Source organism: Tetrahymena thermophila (genome assembly GCF_000189635.1).
Source record: "Tetrahymena thermophila SB210 genomic scaffold scf_8254823, whole genome shotgun sequence".
NCBI classification, from domain to species: domain Eukaryota; phylum Ciliophora; class Oligohymenophorea; order Hymenostomatida; family Tetrahymenidae; genus Tetrahymena; species Tetrahymena thermophila.
Window position 1 is genome coordinate 80,029 of NW_002476578.1, and position 19,219 is coordinate 99,247.

At 21.2% G+C, this 19,219-nt stretch overlaps 5 protein-coding genes across 5 annotated transcripts; all 5 read left to right on the forward strand. All coding sequences in view use genetic code 6, as the record gives it.

Annotated features, from left to right (window-relative positions):
• Window positions 1-1,393: 1,393 nt before the first annotated feature.
• Window positions 1,394-2,399, forward strand: TTHERM_000549449 (hypothetical protein; the record flags this gene model as incomplete). Its single annotated transcript, XM_012795269.1, has 7 exons — window positions 1,394-1,495; window positions 1,550-1,584; window positions 1,649-1,822; window positions 1,881-1,973; window positions 2,023-2,115; window positions 2,162-2,254; window positions 2,297-2,399. 7 exons carry the CDS (start codon window positions 1,394-1,396, stop codon window positions 2,397-2,399), a joined length of 693 nt encoding a protein of 230 aa, XP_012650723.1.
• A 494-nt stretch (window positions 2,400-2,893) lies between these two features.
• Window positions 2,894-3,649, forward strand: TTHERM_00549450 (hypothetical protein; the record flags this gene model as incomplete). Its single annotated transcript, XM_971601.2, has 4 exons — window positions 2,894-2,982; window positions 3,034-3,252; window positions 3,318-3,521; window positions 3,583-3,649. The coding sequence occupies 4 exons, from the start codon at window positions 2,894-2,896 to the stop codon at window positions 3,647-3,649; spliced, it is 579 nt and encodes a 192-aa protein (XP_976694.2).
• Window positions 3,650-4,335: 686 nt separating this feature from the next.
• Window positions 4,336-7,313, forward strand: TTHERM_00549440 (transmembrane protein, putative; the record flags this gene model as incomplete). Its single annotated transcript, XM_971600.3, has 3 exons — window positions 4,336-4,766; window positions 4,825-4,956; window positions 5,033-7,313. 3 exons carry the CDS (start codon window positions 4,336-4,338, stop codon window positions 7,311-7,313), a joined length of 2,844 nt encoding a protein of 947 aa, XP_976693.1.
• A 2,114-nt stretch (window positions 7,314-9,427) lies between these two features.
• Window positions 9,428-11,353, forward strand: TTHERM_00549430 (transmembrane protein, putative; the record flags this gene model as incomplete). The annotated part of the gene is made up of 5 exons (XM_971599.2): window positions 9,428-9,927; window positions 9,987-10,109; window positions 10,262-10,610; window positions 10,981-11,172; window positions 11,243-11,353. 5 exons carry the CDS (start codon window positions 9,428-9,430, stop codon window positions 11,351-11,353), a joined length of 1,275 nt encoding a protein of 424 aa, XP_976692.2.
• A 3,376-nt stretch (window positions 11,354-14,729) lies between these two features.
• On the forward strand, window positions 14,730-15,772 carry TTHERM_00549420 (transmembrane protein, putative; the record flags this gene model as incomplete). Its single annotated transcript, XM_971598.2, has 4 exons — window positions 14,730-15,199; window positions 15,259-15,381; window positions 15,515-15,667; window positions 15,715-15,772. 4 exons carry the CDS (start codon window positions 14,730-14,732, stop codon window positions 15,770-15,772), a joined length of 804 nt encoding a protein of 267 aa, XP_976691.2.
• Window positions 15,773-19,219: the final 3,447 nt, after the last annotated feature.

The following is a 19,219-nucleotide window of genomic DNA, read 5'->3' on the forward strand; positions in this document are numbered from 1 at the left end:
TGAGAAATAAATTGTATAAATCGCATCTATTATGAAATTTAGTAAATAATTTCCACAAATTAAATCGCATCTTATTAATAATGTAGAAATTTATTTTTTATAGTTCAATAAATTAAAAAAAAACAGAGAGTGAGAAAGGATATAGATTTAGGAAAATGATATGATTTTTATATTTTTAAGTTGATTAGAACTATTTTTAAATTGACATTGAATTAATCTCATTAATTTTCATAGTAAATCAAAAGTTATAAAATAGCTAGAACGCAAATGAATTATTGTATAAATAATTTGCAAAAAAATCAAAAATTTTTTTTGTTGCAGAGAATTAATTATTTAAAGAAAATTAAAAAATCTAAAAAAAATTGAACAAAGTATTAATAAATAAATTAGTAGATTTCAGTAAATGAATTATTAATTATTGCAAACGATATCTTGCCATATTTTTAAATAATAATTTTAATTATTAATGAAAAATAATCAATTTATAAATAGCATTCAATTTTTATTAATTAAATAGATTGGATTTGTTTAAATTTCATTTTTCAGTTTTAGAGTTATTGAAAATTTCATTTTGACATTCCTCATTTTTTAGACAAGATATTTATTTAGGTAGACCAAATAAACTAAAAATTATAAATATAGAAGAATAGTAAAATATTTTTAGATGATTAGTATGGTTTATAAATATGAAGATATTTAATAATAGGAAAAAAAGCAAGAATCCATATCAATTTTTTTATAAAATTCTAATTTACTTCATTTTTGTTAATCTGTTTTAGCAAGCATGATTTAATAGAAATAATAATTTATATTAAAATTTTTTACAGTTTTTAGTCTTATAATAGAATTATAAAATAATTAAAATATATTTTCAACCAATAATCAGATTTTATTTGATTTTACTATTAAAAGAGTATCTAAATTGATTAGATAAGCCAAAAAGATAGGCAAAAACAAAATTGAAACAAATATATATTGATATCATAAAAATAAATAAATAATTTCAAGATATTTTAGAATATAAAATTAAAATTTGAAAGCTAGTATACTGGTTAAAAAATAAGATTATTAATTTATGTTTTTATTTTCTCTTAACGATTAAATTAATTTTGTTTTTAATTTAATATAATTTTTAAAAATAAATTACTATGAAATGTTTAAAAAATTAAATTAAAATTTATAATATTTAATTTAGATATCTTTAATTTGAAATTTAAAAAGTTTTTGTGTTAATTAATTAATTTATGTTTATCTTAAAAAACTTTTCAGAAATACAATTTTATTGTTTTAAAAAATTGTTTATTGAATACAAAATGAAAGTATCTTAATCTCGAAATTAAAAAACATATTTGAGATCAATAATTTATAGTTATTGTTTGAACATTTTTAATAAATGAATATCAATTTTATTTTAATCTTATTAAAAATTAATTAATAAATTAACAAATTAATTTTACAAAAAATAAAAATGGGTCAGAATCTAGAAAAATAGAATGTATTATAAAAATGAATTTACAAGAGATTTTAAATTAATTTCAATATTAAAAAGGTTTCAGAATAATATTATTTAGATATAGTTAATCAGTATTTAGTTAGCTATTTATTTATAAAATATTCTTAAAAGATTTTTTAAAAACTTTTAAAATAGTTTTTATTAGATAAGTTAAAATTAAATTTAAATTTCTTCTAAGAATATTCCTGACTAAATTCTCGAAAAGTATGAGTATGAACAATATAATTTAGATGAAAATGGAGTATAAGGTTTAGCTAAATCTTTGAAAAAATGCAAAAAGCTGAAAATGTTAACTCTTTATTTTGAATAGTATTATTGTTATTATTTTGAAATAATCTAAAATAATTTTATTTATTTTTGATTATAGAGAAAATATAATTGATGAATAGGGAGCAGATTAAATAGGGAAAAGCTTTAAAGAACTAAAAAGCTTAGAATCAATAAAATTAATATTTTAAAAGTATCATAAATATTAAACTTTAAAATTAATAATACTTTTTTTTAATTAGATATTATATTGTAGAGCCAAAAATACTAGATCTTTTAACAACCAGCCTTGTATTTTTAAATAACTTAATCATATTTGATATTGGATTTGGCGGGTATTTAAAATTATTTTTAGATCTTATTTAATAGTTTATTTAAAAGAAATAATTAGGTAGATACTCAAGTTTTTCAAATTTTGTCAAAACTCATAATTAAATTGAAGTTACTCAAAGGTCACTCTATTTATATAGACCAGTAAATTTTTCAAATTTTTAGCAATTTGTTTATTTTTTTTAGTTCTTAATAATAAAATTTTCAAGGATTTGATAGTTACTTCAGATCAATTTCTACACTCTAAGAAATGGAATCTTTTAGATTTAATTGCAATTTGTAATACTGATTTTCTTTATTTATTTTAATAGATTTTAAAAGTATTTAAAAATTATTATTAAAAATTTTAAAAATCAAATATACTTTCTTTTCTAAATAAAATAAATTAATTAATTTTAAAATGTTTGTTGATTGAAAATTCTCAAACTCTATTTATACTAAAACGGTAATTAAAAAAATGAATCAATCATTTTTTAAGTATTTTAAATAACAAAAATACATCCATCTTAAAATAATATATAAAAAAATTCTTTTATTGGTTTTCTTATTTTTTTATAAATTTAATTAGTGTTTTTTATAAATTTAAAAATTATAAAAATCCAAACAATATTTTTTTTTTGTTTTAGAAACATTTTGATAACATTAAATTTATTACTTTTTCTACATACTTTAAATTCTTATGTATATAATCCTAATAAATACTCTTTTGGAAAAACGACCAAAATTTTAACAAATTCGCAAGTTTCATAGGAAAATATAGTAATAAATTTTAAATGTAGTTAGATGAAAACCTAAATATAGTTTAATGATATTTAGTATAGTGTGATAGGATCATAGCTTAAGTTAAAGGAGTTGTAAATAAAGATAGCTGAGTAAAGAATACATATTTTTTAATAAATAACTTATTTTATTTTATTTTAAAGTATATTACCATAAGATATTTTCTCAAAGGTTTGTAAATGCTTTTAGCAGTGCTAATTTCTCGAAAAAATAGTTTGTGATTTGACCTTTCTTTGCTAGAATTAGAATAAAAATGAAAATATTAGCCAAAACGATTAACTAAATTAAACTCTAAAAGATTTAGGAAAATCTATAAATGCTTCTAAAGATAGTCTATTAAAACTGAACATCAGCTTGATTAAGTAATTTCATACTTTATTCAAAATGCTTATTTAATCAATGCAAATCTATTCTTATATTTTAAAAGCTATTGTTCTCTTGTTAGTTGGGAAAATTTGCAATGCTTAATTGAGGAAATTTAAGAATCTCAAAAAATTCAAGAGCTTCAGATATTATTCCCTTTTACTTACCACCATTTCAATACAGAGAACAAAGCTAAATTCTTTCAAAAGCTGTCTAAATTTAAAAACCTCAATTATTTAGTTGTTAAGACTCTACCTCAATAACGTTAGTAATCATTTTTCTATTATTTTGCTTTTGAAAAAATAAAATATTGACTTTATTCTTAATAGGAAACTTGTCGGAATGCTTAACCCAATACTTAAAATAAAAAAACTTGTCCATTTCTAAATTAACTGAAAAAAAATGTCATAAATTATTTTATATTTTATTTAAAATTCCAAAAATATAAATTGATTTTCTACAAAATCTCACTTATATTATAATAAATTTAAACACTTTTTTTAATCTTATTAGCTTATTTTTTTAATATTCTTAAAAATTCGCTTTAATCTTTTCATGCATAATGTTGTTTAAAAAATTTAAGCAATGTTAGATTTTTTTATTTATATTTCATTGTCAAAACTATTATGAAAAATCATATTTGTAATAATGACTAAGAGAAAAAAGCAATTGAAATTAACAAAAAGTCTTTTAGTAGTGTGAATTAGTTAGCAAAATTTGAATGCTTTTAAAACAATAAAACAATAAATTTTACAAGATTTATTATAATAGCCACATGAATTGATTGAATTTTAATTTAACTGAAATCTTTCTATCTATACCTTTTATGCCCTTAGATTCTCAAAAATGGAGATATTTAGTCTATTTTAATATAAATTTTATTTATTCTCACAATTTATTTTATCGAAATCAAAAAAAGATATGATTTTGATGAAGGGGTAGGGAATAATCTAAGAATTAGGATTTTATCAGTATTAAAAATAGCAATAATGCCTTATAAATATTAATTTTAAGTAATATATCATCACATAAATATTAAATTAAAAAAAAAAATAGATTTGATTAAACACCTAAATTAATAAATGGATAAATCAAATTAATACAAAGAAGATGAAGATCGCATGTGCAAGGCAATCTTAGAAAAGTACTCTTACTTTAACGTAAGGAACTTTTACGACTACGAAGAATGCGATGATCCTGAAATTAATTGCCTAAACAAATACTTCCACGACTCCTTCAAATACTGGGATCTTGAGAGTAGCGGAAACGAAGCTGAGCTTCCATACTTCATTATAAAATAAGATAGACCAAAAGTAATGCTGACGCCTACTCAGATAACATATCCAATGATCGAATTCTAAGACAAAGAGATTCTTGATTTCAACTATTACAAAATGAAAAGAGAAGAGTTTCTTGTGTTAGACTCAAGAGAAGGAATAGAGTTTCAAAAGCCAAGAAAACCTCTTACCATGAGCTAAATAGCTTAAATAAATGAGTCTGGTAGCTTCAAAGCGTAAATAATTATCTACAAATAATTATTTTATTAAGTTAATTTTAACTATTTTAAATAGCTTTATATTGCCTAATCTTTACTAAGAATGGTAAGTTAGGAAATCTATCTACTATGGAAAGAAAAGATGCATTGAGAAAGTAAAAATTTAGATTCATAATATAAAGCACTACCTAGGGTTAATTAAAGATAGGTAACTAATTAATTAATTAATTTATTTAGTTTACTATTTGATAAATCCTATTAATATAAAATTTGTTGATAAATAGATTATGGATTGAAGGAGATTTCAAGTCAATTATTTCATCCAAGAAGCTAAGAGATATCAGCTGCTTAGACATTAAGGAAGATTTCTCTAATATATCTATTGTTGATGGATTAAGATAGATTATTCACGCATCTATTTAAGCTGTTGAACTTTTTATTGGCTTTCCTATCTTTCAATATGACCTATTTGCAATTAAGAAAGAAAAAGAAATAGTCTTTTAAAAAAGAATCGAAGAAAAAGTTAAAAAGAATCCTGAAAAATATATTGAACTCAATTTCATCAATCGCCTCTTGAGAGATCCTACTATTTTCACCTCTAAGACTATAAATTTTAACGAGATAAAAGAAGTTTTACAAATTATTTCCCTCATCGAAGATGGGTAAATGGTGCTTAAGTAAACGGTTTTTAATTCGTCTGAGCTGCAAGATAAGATTTTAGAGAGAATTACTAAGACTTACAACCAATTCCTAGTTGATAAAGATCTTAATAGAGAAGAAATAAACAGCCTTTTGAACTATGTTAAAGGGGATTATTTAATTTCTAAATACATTTATGATAAATCATTAAGGAATGACCATAAGAAAGTTGACGCTCTTCTAAAAGCTCTAAAGAAGCACAAACTAGATAAGCAATATGAGTTAGTAAAGCTTATATCGAACGAAACTTTATCTGGTCTCAGCATCTTAGAAAAGCAAGCGATTTATTCTAAGAATAGAATATTTGAAGATAAGCTAAATAATTGCTGCGCAAAAAATATTAGTAGAGATACCTACTTTTGGAAGTTTAAATTTTACTTTAATGAATGCAACAGATTAACTAACTACGTATTTAGCAAATATATTAAATTCCTATTCAAATCTCCTTATGGGTTCAAGAATCTAATTTGTTTCGGCGATGGATATGTCCCAAGAGAGTCCAGCAATATTAGTGAGTAAGTTAAGTAAAACTATAAAAGTTTCGAAGAAATAGGAGATGGAGGATTCTTTTCTAAAAAGGTAGGAAGTATTGTGTTATTTTTACATAACAGGATAATTAACCAATTCTTGTACCAGTTCATCATGTTAAACATCTTTTTAAGAATAGTTTATATCTTCTTCTCTTGCATTTTGTTTGTATTCTTCCCAATAGTTTTATTGTTTTGGCTCTTGTGCACTCCTTATGCTCTTCTCAAAATTGTGTTTACTATTTTTATCTATGACATGAGTGTTCCTTCAGGAGACTAATACAGTTACCCAGTTGTGTTACCCATATTCTAGCTTTTTATGAAGGTGATCTTAAAAGGATTAGTATAAATGCTTATTTGTGTTTTTTGCATGATCATATACCTATTCCTCATATTATTTAATCTCTTCATATGCCTTCTAATTATACCTAGAAGATTACTTGATTACTTTACTTATTGCATCCTCACATGTAATGGAAGAGTGCCTAAAAAAGATTCCTACAGTGCTAAAAAAATTAGAGAAAAAAAAGTTGTATTTAGGGGTGAAGAAGATGCTCTCCTTCAAAATCAGAGAAATCTAATGCAACAAGGATAAGAAAAGATAAAAGTAGGATACTAACTTTCTTTCGATCAAGTAAAATACATAATAGAAAGTAAAATTGAAAAGATTCTAACAAAGTATTACATGAACTACCAAAAAAGCAAAGTAGGTTAGCTTTATTCAGATAATAATAAGATGCTTGAAGAAATTATTAAAAATTCTCCATTTTAAATGGAAGATAACAAAATAACTAATTAAATGTCAACACTTAAATAAGCCATTGATGCTAATTTTGAATACACATTTAAAGAAAAAATGAAAAAAAAGGAAATTTCAACTCCTAAATTTGAAAGACTAACTTTTAATTTTGTCTATACTTTTACAGAATCTCTAAACCTATATTTATAAATTCAATACTATCTCTATGAAAAATTCCCTCCTAACTCTACCTATACATGGATTCTCTGGTAAAAATATGGTTTATAACAATACGACTATCAAGGACTAGCAGAGAAGCTGCTTTCTAAAATTTTCGGAGTCAGTTAATACGAATCAGTCTTTAATGATATAGTTATGAAAGATAAAAATGTGAGCAAATATGATTAGAATTTAATGAACTAGATCAATTAATACTTCAAAGAAAAGTACAACTTTACTTATTTCTTCTACGGTTCTGAAGTCTTTTCATTTTCAAAATGCCTCTAAAAAATCTTTAAGAAACAAGCTTCAAATAGTGGCTTATTAACCTTTGAGCCATAAGATTGGTTGCTAGTTAATATCTCTAAATTAAAAGACTGATATATTGTATATTTATTATAATTTGTATTGAAAATATTTAATTTTTGTTACACTTTTCAATTAAAGTTATATTTTATGAAAAACTTAGTAATAAATAACACTTTATTTTTTTCTTTATGAACAATAAAAACATAAGAATCTATTTGTATATTTTTCTCTTCTTATTTTCAATTTTCTTAGGGAACGAACAACAAATATTAATAATGTTAAATATACTATTTTTTTTAAGATTTGTTGCTAGTTAATATCTCTAAATTAAAAGACTGATCTATTGTATATTTATTATAATTTGTATTGAAAATATTTAATTTTTGTTACACTTTTCAATTAAAGCTATATTTTATGAAAAACTTCTTAATAAATAACATTTTATTTTTTTCTTTATGAACAATAAAAACATAAGAATCTATTTGTATATTTTTCTCTTCTTATTTTCAATTTTCTTAGGGAACGAAGAACAAATATTAATAATGTTAAATATACTATTTTTTTTATTTATAAATTATTTTTAAATTTGATTTATAAAAAGACAATCAATATACCTAATATTCTCATAAACTAAGACCATATTTAGAAATCTTAAAAGAATTTTTTTATTAAGCCAAATGAAGGACTAAATTTTTACAAAAATTTTGATTTGAGTTAGTCCGTAATTAATCAGAAACTACGGTAATCAAAATATATTTAAAAAGAAAAAAATAAATAGATTAGTTATATCTCTTATTTTCCTATCATAGTCACACTCAAATTCAAAAAAATAAATCATAGTAATAGAAAATTAGTTCTATCTACTTAAAATAGGTATTTTTCCTAAATTTTAATAATGCTATATTATCTTATTTTGATTCTTATCAGGATGCTGATCAGGTTATCTATCTATTTTGTTGGATCTTGATAAAAAAAGTTTCTAATCCATAAAAGAAAAGATATGATGAAAACATCCAGCGAAAATGAGTAATTTTAAGAAAATAAATAATAAAATTTTTCGAATTATCTGAAGCACTCAATCACTAATCAAAAGTAATTATGCTGTATTATTTTTCTTAATGACCGAATTATATTAATATTTGAATTTTTTGAGTGTGAATAATATTTAAAAACTGTAAATATAGCTTTATTCAACAACAAAAACGATATTCAAATAATATTTAGACAAAGAAAGTTAATTATTTATAATAATTTTATACTATTAGGCCATTTATTATATTCTTATACTATTTTTAATATCTTAATCTAATTAATTATAAAATTGATAAAGTTCTTACTAGTGTGATTAGGTAGCTAGCTGATCAAAGATTAGATATGTATTACCAAATATGATCAAAAATATGTAATTTATAATTATATTAATCCCTAGTAACTAAAAAATATTTATGATTAACTAATTATTTAATAATATATGTAAGTATAAATATAAAAAATTACATTCATACATGATAATTTTAATTTGGAAATTAAGAAATTATTGTGTAAAATCAAATAATTTATTGACTTTATAATATCATTTAGTTAATATTAACTTATATACTTACTTAATTTGTAATTCTTTAAAAATACAAATATTAGAAATAACTCAACCACTTTATTTTTATTTTTTATAAGATTATTTATTTATAAATTAAAATATATAAAATTTTATTATTGAAGGGGTATTTCAGTTTCGAAATCTATTTCATTAAAGCAAAAGATATTTATTATGTTTTTAAAATAAAAGATGAAGAATAATTATAAAATTTATAAGCTCCTCTTTTATATTGTTTTTAATTACTTTCTTATGGCAGAAATATTCACTCTGCTCAGTGTATCCTACCCCAAATAGACAAAACAATAACTAATTAACTAAAAAAAACAATTAATTACTTAAATCTATTAAAATAAATAAATCTATGAAATACTAGATCTATTTGATCTTTATTTTGTAATACATCTGTTTATAAATCTTATATTGTTATCTTACAAATTATCAAAAATTAAGATAAACATGCTATACTTAGAAAAACAAATACGCAACAAAAATTTGAATTAGTAGGTATAAGTGCTGTACATTTACATATAAAGCATGACATTTAAATATCATAAATATAAATAATAAACTTAAGATAGAAAACATTATAATGAGAAATTAAAAGTAATTAGCTTGTTAAATGGAAAATTAGATTCTTTTGATTGATGAAGAAAATCAACTGAGCCATTCAAACAACATTTAAACCTCAGTTGAAGATTTCTATTTTCTTATCCAAAATTTGACTTATGAAGAGTTCCTTTCACAAAATTTTGAAAGAATTAAACTTTATTCAGAAAAAGACGACAACAAATATCAAACTGCTTTTTGGCATTTAGATGTAATTCTAAACTAAAAGATTTGTATGTATCAATAAAAAGAAGAACAACCAATTCAAAAAATTCTCCAGACAAAAGGTAATACCATCAAAATGTTACCAAATCAAGTAAATTTGACAATAAGGTATACACCACTACTAGATTGGAACTTAAACTCTCCTTAAATTAAATTAGAACTAACCTAAAAATAAGAAAATATCCAAGAACCTCATTAAATGAAAGGTTTAAGTAAATAATAACTTAAGCAAATAAAAGATTTCGGATATTTTTATGTGTAAAATAATTATTTTGAAATAAGATTCATTATTTTAAATCTTAAAATATTAGTTAAAGGTAATTGAATAATTCAATTGAAAGATGGAAAATCTCAGAATCGTTTTATACTCCAAAGAACAGTCTTTAATATAGCAATTAATTGCAAGTTTTAAAATAAAGTTTGACAAAATCTCTCAAAATGTAATCCATTAAATTATATTTTTTACAAATATTTTATATAAATAAAACTGAAATATTAATTTTTTTATTGTAATTTTAGTAATAAATTAATTAACTAACTGAGAATATCTATTAAATTTCTAATATTTTTTTTTAATTTTAAATAAACTTAGTCTTTACAATGAATAGAATATACTTGGTTATAAGAATTTAAGAAAAAAAGAATTCGAAGATTTTAGTTTAAAAAATATCTCTTTACTCTAAGGAGTTATAGGAGTTATAAATATTCCATATTAATTGTTTGGTATTTTATTCGGAGTTCCCATGTACAAAAAAGATTCATAAATTATAAAAGAAAAAATGACTATGGAAGACTTTGTAGAATCTTTAAAGAAATAATTAAACATTACATCTAGTAAGAAAGTTGCTGACTACTTAGAGCTAATTTAATGCTTAAATATATCTCCTATAGCCTATTTATATGAATCAATCCAAAAGTTTGAAGGAGGAGAAATTACTTTAGTAAACTTAGAAAACTTTAAACACATCCTTTTTCTTTATTGCCACAAAAAGATGTTTGATTAAATCAATTAAAAACTCTAAGAATCATTCCAAGATATTTAAAACATTTCTAAGTTGGTCTTTGAAACTATAGTTGCATAATACTTTTTAAATTTATTTAATTTCGAGCAATAAGCTCTATATAAAGATATTAAAAACTAATTTAATACTACCTTTTCAAAAAACTTATTGAATTTTATGAATGATGCAGCTTTTTAAACAAACACTATTTTATATAGTTAAATAGAAAATAATGATAAATACTTCTGGAAACTCACATTACTAAAAGTTTTAATGATGAATCATTTTAAATAATATTTTAATTTTTTAGTTTATAGTCAGTTAGGCCTGCAAATTATATTTAGTAAGACTTCTAAATATGGCCATAAAACAATTTACTAAGAATTTTAAGAGATAAAATACTATATTTAGTAAAGACGGAGTCGTAATGAAGAAAATGCTGATGATAGTGATGATGATGATAATGATGATGGAATATTTGGTCCTTGCTGTAGCAGATTTAGTAGACTTTTTATTGTCTACTTATGCAAGTATTTCCTTTATGGAATCATATTTCTTAATATTTTGAAAAGACTGATCATGATTATTATAATCCTATTCATATTTACTGCTTACGTATGTTATATTATGTTGCTACTAATAATCATCGCTGCTTATACTCTTATAAATGTATTCATATATGACACACTGTTCTCTTCTTAGGCTATTGACACCATTCCTAAATTCCTGCCCCTTCCCAGAATAATTTTAAAATTATTTACATCTTTACTCTTAACAATTTTTGTGCTTTTATATTTTATTTCTCATTGCCTAATTGCAATAATAAAATTTAGCTTTTATTAACTGATCTCTTTACATTAAACTGTAAAAAATAGGTTAACTTATTTACTAATATACTTTTTTGCATAAGTACCATAACTTGAAACTAAATACTGTAAAAGAGACTCAGAAGTTACAAATAGTTAAAAAAACTAAATATTTTAACTTTCTTTTGAACAAATAAAAACAATTGTGGACATAGAGATTAATTTATTTTCTTTCTATTAAAAGTTAAAAAGAATTGAATGTGATTAATAAGTATTAAATGAAAAAAATGATGCTTATACTAAATTGATTATTAATTATCTACCTTTTAATGAATAAGGCAACTAAATAAAAAAGAAACAAACATTTTACTCTATTAGGTTAAGCTAAAATCTGAAAGATATTACTCAAAAATTGAATGAGAAATTTAATTTGACTGGATATCTTACTAATTATAAATATAAATATACTTAATAATAGTACAACAACGTATTCTTATAATTATTTGACTACTTAAGCTAAAAACCTGAAACAAAGTAGGAATGTTTTTGGTAAGCTTATGACTGCGAACAAGGCAATTATAAATAAATAACAAAATTTTTTTTGAGATAAATCTTTTGTGGATATGAATACAAATAAAAAAGCTACAAAGAAATGAAAAAGGAGCTCGTATTGGTTTAAGATGACTAAAACGATTTAGACAAGATTAATGAATATTTAAAATAAACATTTCAATTAACCAATATTTATAATATTTAGAATTCAGATTATGAAATTTAGAACAAATTACAAAATGTTTTAATTTTAGTAACAAATGAGTTTGATATTAATAACACCTTTTGATATGAAGTCCAGTGCTTAAAAAAATATAATATATTTAAATTTAGGCTTCTTAGTTTTTTTTATTGGTATCCTAAAAATAATACTCACTCTGTTAGAGTAAAGCTTATGCTTAAAAATTTTATTTATTTTTTATGAGATATGGGATTATCAATAATGTATATATAAATATTCATATGAACGAATATAGTTTATGTGTAAATTATTTTAAAAACAATTTTTAGTAATAATAATGCAAATTTAAATGAATCTAATTTTAAATCCTAACTAACAATTTTTATTATGAAATAAATTCACTATGTGTAGTATTTTTTATTTTTCTGATAGATTTTATTAATGATTTTAAATCCTATTTTATAGAAATATGTAAAAGTTATTAATCTAAAATTAAACTGAAATAGATTTCAACTTTTTAAATAACATTTAATCTATTACATTATATTTAACTTATCCATTTTATTCTTTTCAATCAGGTTTTATCTATCACATTAATTATTCTATATACCATTAAAAAGATTAAACTAATAAATTAATTTTTTCTCAATTTTAATTAACTTAGTTTACACTCAAATTCTTCAGAATAAACCAATTTCGGGTCAGTAGGAATACGGTCTAAGATCTAAAAATAAAAGCAAAAAATATAAATATTTTATTTAATTATTTTTTAAACATAATAAGACAAAAACATTGGGTTTATAGTTTTTTAGTATATTTATGCTTATAGAAACTTGTATAAGTGTTTAAAATTTAAATAAAATAAATAAATTTTAATCTTTAATATTACATTTAAATTTTCAAACCTATAAAGTTGTATACGAGTAATTTTGAGAAAATAATTGATAAAATTTTTCAAATTATTGAAGTGCTTACTAATCAAAATGGAAATAATATTTAAAAACTCTAAATATAGTTTTCTTCTATAACAAAAACGATATTCAAATAATATTTTTAGTATACTATATGTTTATAGAAACTTGAAAAAGTGTTTAAAATTTTAACAAATTTCTTTTAAAAATTTTAAATAAAATAAATAAATAAATTTTAACCTCTTACATTTCATTTATATTTCAAACCTACCATTTAATTCAATTTTGATAGAAATAATCAAATTATTGTATTAATATTTAAAATGAAAAAAATAATAGATTAGTTCTTTCTCAACTTCTCCTATCTTAGTTTACACTCAAATTCAAAAAAATAAATCATACATAAATAGTGTTGGAAATTAGTTCTATACACTTAAGTAAGTAAATATTTATTTTTCCTAAATTTAAGAAATAATTTTTTAGATTAAATAATTTTAATGATGCTATAATATCTTATTTTGATTCTTATGAGGATGCTGATCAGGTTTTATCTATTTTGGTTGGATTTTGATAACAAAAGTTTCCAATCCATTAAAGCAAATATCAAAACATCCATCAAATATGAGTAACTTTGAAAAAATAAATAATAAAATTTTTCAAATTATCTGAAGCTCTCATTAATCTATAGTAATCATATTTCATTATTTTTCTTAAAGACAGACCGAATTATATAAATATTTTAAATGTTTAGAATGTGAATAATATTTAAAAACTCTAAATATAGCTGTCTTCAACAAGAAAAATAAATGGTATTTAAATAATATTTAGACAAAGAAAGTTAATTATTTGTAATGATTTTATACTATTAAGTGTTTACATTCTTATATTATTCTAAATATCTTAATTTAATTAATTATAAAAAGAATAAAGTGCCACTTATTATGATTAGGTAGCTGATCAAAAATTAGATATAAATTACCACACTAATTATTTAATAAAAATATATGTATAATAATAAATATAGCTGTTCCTGCATTTAAAATAATTTTTATATAGCTAATGAATATTTTTTTTTTAAATCTCAAGCTGCTTTGCCCTCCTAATTTTATTATTGAAGGGGTACTTCAGTTTCAAAATCTATTTCACTAAAGTAAACAATATTAATTATGTTTTTAAAATAAAAGTAAGTGAATAATAATAAAATTTATAAGCTCCTTTTTTATATTGTTTTTAATTACTTTCTTATGGCAGAAATATTCACTCTGAACAGTCCTACTCCAAATGTACAAAACGCTAACTAATTAACTAAAACAATTAATTACCTAAATCTATTAAAATAAATAAAATATATGAAATATTTAAATTGTTTTTATTTTTATTTTGTAATGCATCACTTTATTAAAGCTTATATTAATATCATACAAATTATCAAAAATTAAGATAAGAATGCTAATCTTAGAAAAACAAATACGTGACAAAAATCTGAATTAGTAGGCGTAATTGCAGTGCATTTACTTATAAATTATAGCATTAATAGCTCACAAAAATAAATAATAAACTTAACATAGAAAATATTAAAACGATAAATTAAAAGTAATTAGCTAATTAAATGGAAAATTAGATTCCTTTGATTGATGAAGAAAATTAACTGAGCTCGTCTAACAACATTTAAACCTCAGTTGAAGATTTCTATTTTCTTATCCAAAATTTGACTTATGAAGAGTTCCTTTAACAAAATTTTGAAAGAGTTAAACTTTATTCAGAAAATGACAACAAAAAATATCAGACTGCTTTTTAGCATTTAGATGTAATTCTAAACTAGAAAATATGTATGTATCAATAAAAAGAAGAACAACCAATTCAAAAAATTCTCCAAACAAAAGGCAATGCCATAAAAATATTACCAAATCAAGTAAATTTGAGAATGAGGTATACACCCCGACTAGATGGAAATTTAAACATTCCTTAAATTGAATTAGAGCTAACCTAATAATAAGAACACATTCAAGATCCTTATTAAATGAAAGGTTTAAGTAAATAATAACTTAAGCAAATAAAAGATTTCGGATACTTTTATGTGTAAATTAATTATTTTGAAATAAGAATTGTTATTTTTAATCTTCAAATTTTTATTAAAGGTAATTGAATAACTCAATAGAAAAATGGAAAATTTAAGAATCGTTTTATACCCCAAAAAGCAGTCGTAAATACAGTAATTAATTGCAAGCTTTAAAATAAAGTTTGACTAAATCCCTTAAAATGTAATCGATTAAATTATAATTTTTCAAATATTTTATATAAATTTAACTGAAATATTAATTTTTTTCATTGTAAATTTCCTAATTAACTATAAAGTTTCTGATATTATATTTGTTTAATTTTAAATAAAATTAGACTATACAACGAATAGAATATACTTGATTATAAGAATTTAAGAAAAATAGAATTTGAAGATTTTAGTATAAAAAACATCTCTTTACTCTAAGGAGTTATTGGAGTTATAAATATTCCATATTAGTTGTTTGGTCTTTTATTCGGAGTTCCCATGTACCATAAATATTCATAAATAATATAAGAAAAAATAACTATAAAAGACTTAGTAGAATCTTTAAAGAAATAATTAAACATTACATCTGGTAAGAAAGTTGCTGACTATATAGAGATAATTTAATGCTTAAATTTTTCTCCTGTAACATATTTATATGAAGCAATTCAAAAGTTTGAAGGAGGAGAAATTACTTTATTAAACATAATAAACTTAAAACATATCCTTTTTCTTTATTGCTACAAAAAGATGTTTGATTAAATCAATTAATAAATCTAAGAATCAAAGAAAGAAGAAATCCAAGATATATAAAACATTTCTAAGTTTGTGTTTGAAACAATAGTTGCATAATACTTTTTAAGTTTATTTAATTTCGAGCAGCAAGCTTTATATAAAGATATTAAAAATTAATTTAATACAACCTTTTCAAAAAACTTATTGAATTTTATGAATGATGCAGCTTTTTAAACAAATGCTATTTTACATAGTTAAATAGAAAATAATGATAAATACTTCTGGAAACTCATTTTACTAAAAACTTTAATGATAAATTATTTTAAATTATCTTTTAATTTTTTAGTTTATAGTTAGTTGGGTTTGTAAGTTATATTTAGTAGGACTTCTATATTTGGCCATAAAACAATTTACTAAGAATTTTAAGAGATAAAATACTAAATTTAGTAAAGACATAGTTATAATGATCAAGATGCTGACGATATTGACGATGATGATGACGGAATATTTGGTCCTTGCTGTAGCAGATTTAGTAAACTTTTGTTTGTTTACTTATGCAAGTATTTCTTTTTTGGAATCATATTTCTTAATATTTTGAAAAGACTGATCATGATTATAATAATCATATTCATATTTACTACTTAATTATTTAATATTATATTACTACCAATAATCATGATTGCTTATGCTCTTTTTAATGTATTAATATATGACACACTGTTCCCTTCTTAGGCTATTGAAACCATTCCTAAATTCCTGTCCCTTCCCAGAATAATTTTAAAATTATTTACATCTTTACTCATAACAATTTTTGCACTTTTATATTTTATTTCCCATTGCTTAATTGCAATAATAAAATTTAGCTTTTATTAACTGATCTCTTTACATTAAACTGTAAAAAATAGGTTAACTTATTTACTAATATACTTTTTTGCATAAGTACCATAACTTGAAACTAAATACTGTAAAAGAGACTCAGAAGTTACAAATAGTTAAAAAAACTAAATATTTTAACTTTCTTTTGAACAAATAAAAACAATTGTGGACATAGAGATTAATTTATTTTCTTTCTATTAAAAGTTAAAAAGAATTGAATGCGATTAATAAGTATTCAATGAAAAAAATGATGCTTATACTAAATTGATTATTAATTATCTACCTTTTAATGAATAAGGCAACTAAATAAAAAAGTAACAAACATTTTACTCTCATAGGCTAAGCTAAAATCTGAAAGATATTTCTCAAAACTTGAATGAGAAATTTAATTTGACTGAATAATCTAATTATTAATATAAATATACTTAATAGTAGTACAACAGCATATTCTAATAATTATTTGACTACTTAAGCTAAAAACCTGAAACAAAGTAGGAATGTTTCTGGTAAACTTATGACTGTGAACAAGGCAATTATAAATAAATAACAAAAATTTTTTTGAGATAAATCTTTTGTAGAGATGAATGCAAATAAAAAAGCTACAAAGAAATGAAAAAGGAGCTCGTATTGGTCTAAGATGATAAAAATGATTTAGATAAGATTAATGAATATTTAAAATAAACAGTTCAATCAACCAATATTTACAATATTTAGAATTCAGATTATGAAATTAAGAACAAATTACAAAATGTTTTAATTTTAGTAACAAACGAGCCTGATAATAATAACACCTTTTGATATGAAGTCAAACACTTAAAATAATATATATATAATAAAAATTAGTAAAATTCAAGCTCTACCAATAAACATTTACAAAACCCAAAATAATATTTATCGCATTATTTCTCAGTTTTTTTTATAATTATTTTGTTTTTGTTAATAATTTTTCTGCTCAAAAATTAATATATTAAATAAGCTTTGCAAATGAAAATTTACAAAACCCAAAATAAAATTTTTGTTGCATAATTTCTCAATGTTTTATATAATAATTTTCTTATCTATTTTTTTTTTAAATTTTCCTGCTCAGAAATTAACATATTAAATCTTTTATTTTAATAAAAATTAATTTTGAAGAAATACTAACAAATATAATAAAAGATTATTTCAAATAGTTCATTTTTGAACAAACCTAAATTATTTATCTTAAAACTTCATTATTTCAGTTAGTACATACATACATACATACAAACATGAATTTTTACAAAATAATATTTTTTATCTTTTTTTAGTGAATTGTATTTACCTACCAACCTACCTACTTCCGGTATATATTTTTAGTTTATTAATCTTAAAATTAAAATTGAATGGATGTAAGAAAATTTTTTAAGCTTATTTGTTTTTTTCACTTTATCATGTCTGATCAGCATCCCTTATTTGTTTGAAGTATTATTATTAGTGCTAAAATGTTGTAGAAAAAAGCAATTTAATTATATTTTAATATTGTAATCTTGAAAAAAATTTTCGAGAGATTTATTCTTTCTATTATCAATTGTTGACTTAACTTACTTAATTTGCGAGAAAATAGGATAGACCAAATAAAACTAACTAAATTGTAGTAAAAAATATGCTTAATAATAATCTAAGATTTAAAAGTGAAACAAATTGTAGTTAAATAGACTATTAAATAGTTGTCATAAAAATTTTTATATGCAACTATATTTGTAGTATTATTATTAGCTTTAACCAATATTCACTAACATACTTTATTTAAATAAATATAATATACAAAACAAAAATAAGAATTTTTAAAATTCTATACAAAATAAATTGATTGGATTGGATTTCTCATCTAAAATATCAAATCAGCTTTATGCTAAATGCTAATTTAAGTTACATTAAATTAATTTATAAAACAAGTACTATTTTTTGAAAAAAACCAATCATTCCCGTTTATAATATTTTCACTTATTTATTATTTAAAAAAAACATCATAATCAATTATTTTAAAAATAGAATTACAAATAATTTATGAATAAGTAAAATATAAAATTACTTAGCGTGCATATCTAATAGTGCTTTATATTTTTATTTGAAAAAAATTTCTGTGAATTAATCAATTAATTACCTTACTAAAATTCATGGTTAGTTTTCCTAATTTAGTGAAAAATCTTTATTTAAATAACTAACTAGATCACAAAAATTCAACCCTATAGATGAACTTTTAATTAATTACATAATTAAGTATCTTTAACAAAAACTTTTAATAATAAAATGATTTATTCTAATATTGTGAATTTGATATCATTTTAGTAAAATAATGAAAAATATACTAATTGAAATACTTTGGCTAGCTATTAAAAGCTGATCAAAATTAGACCTTTAGTAAAAATAAATAAATATTATAAACTAACATAATAAATATTTTTATTTTAATCATTAAATAT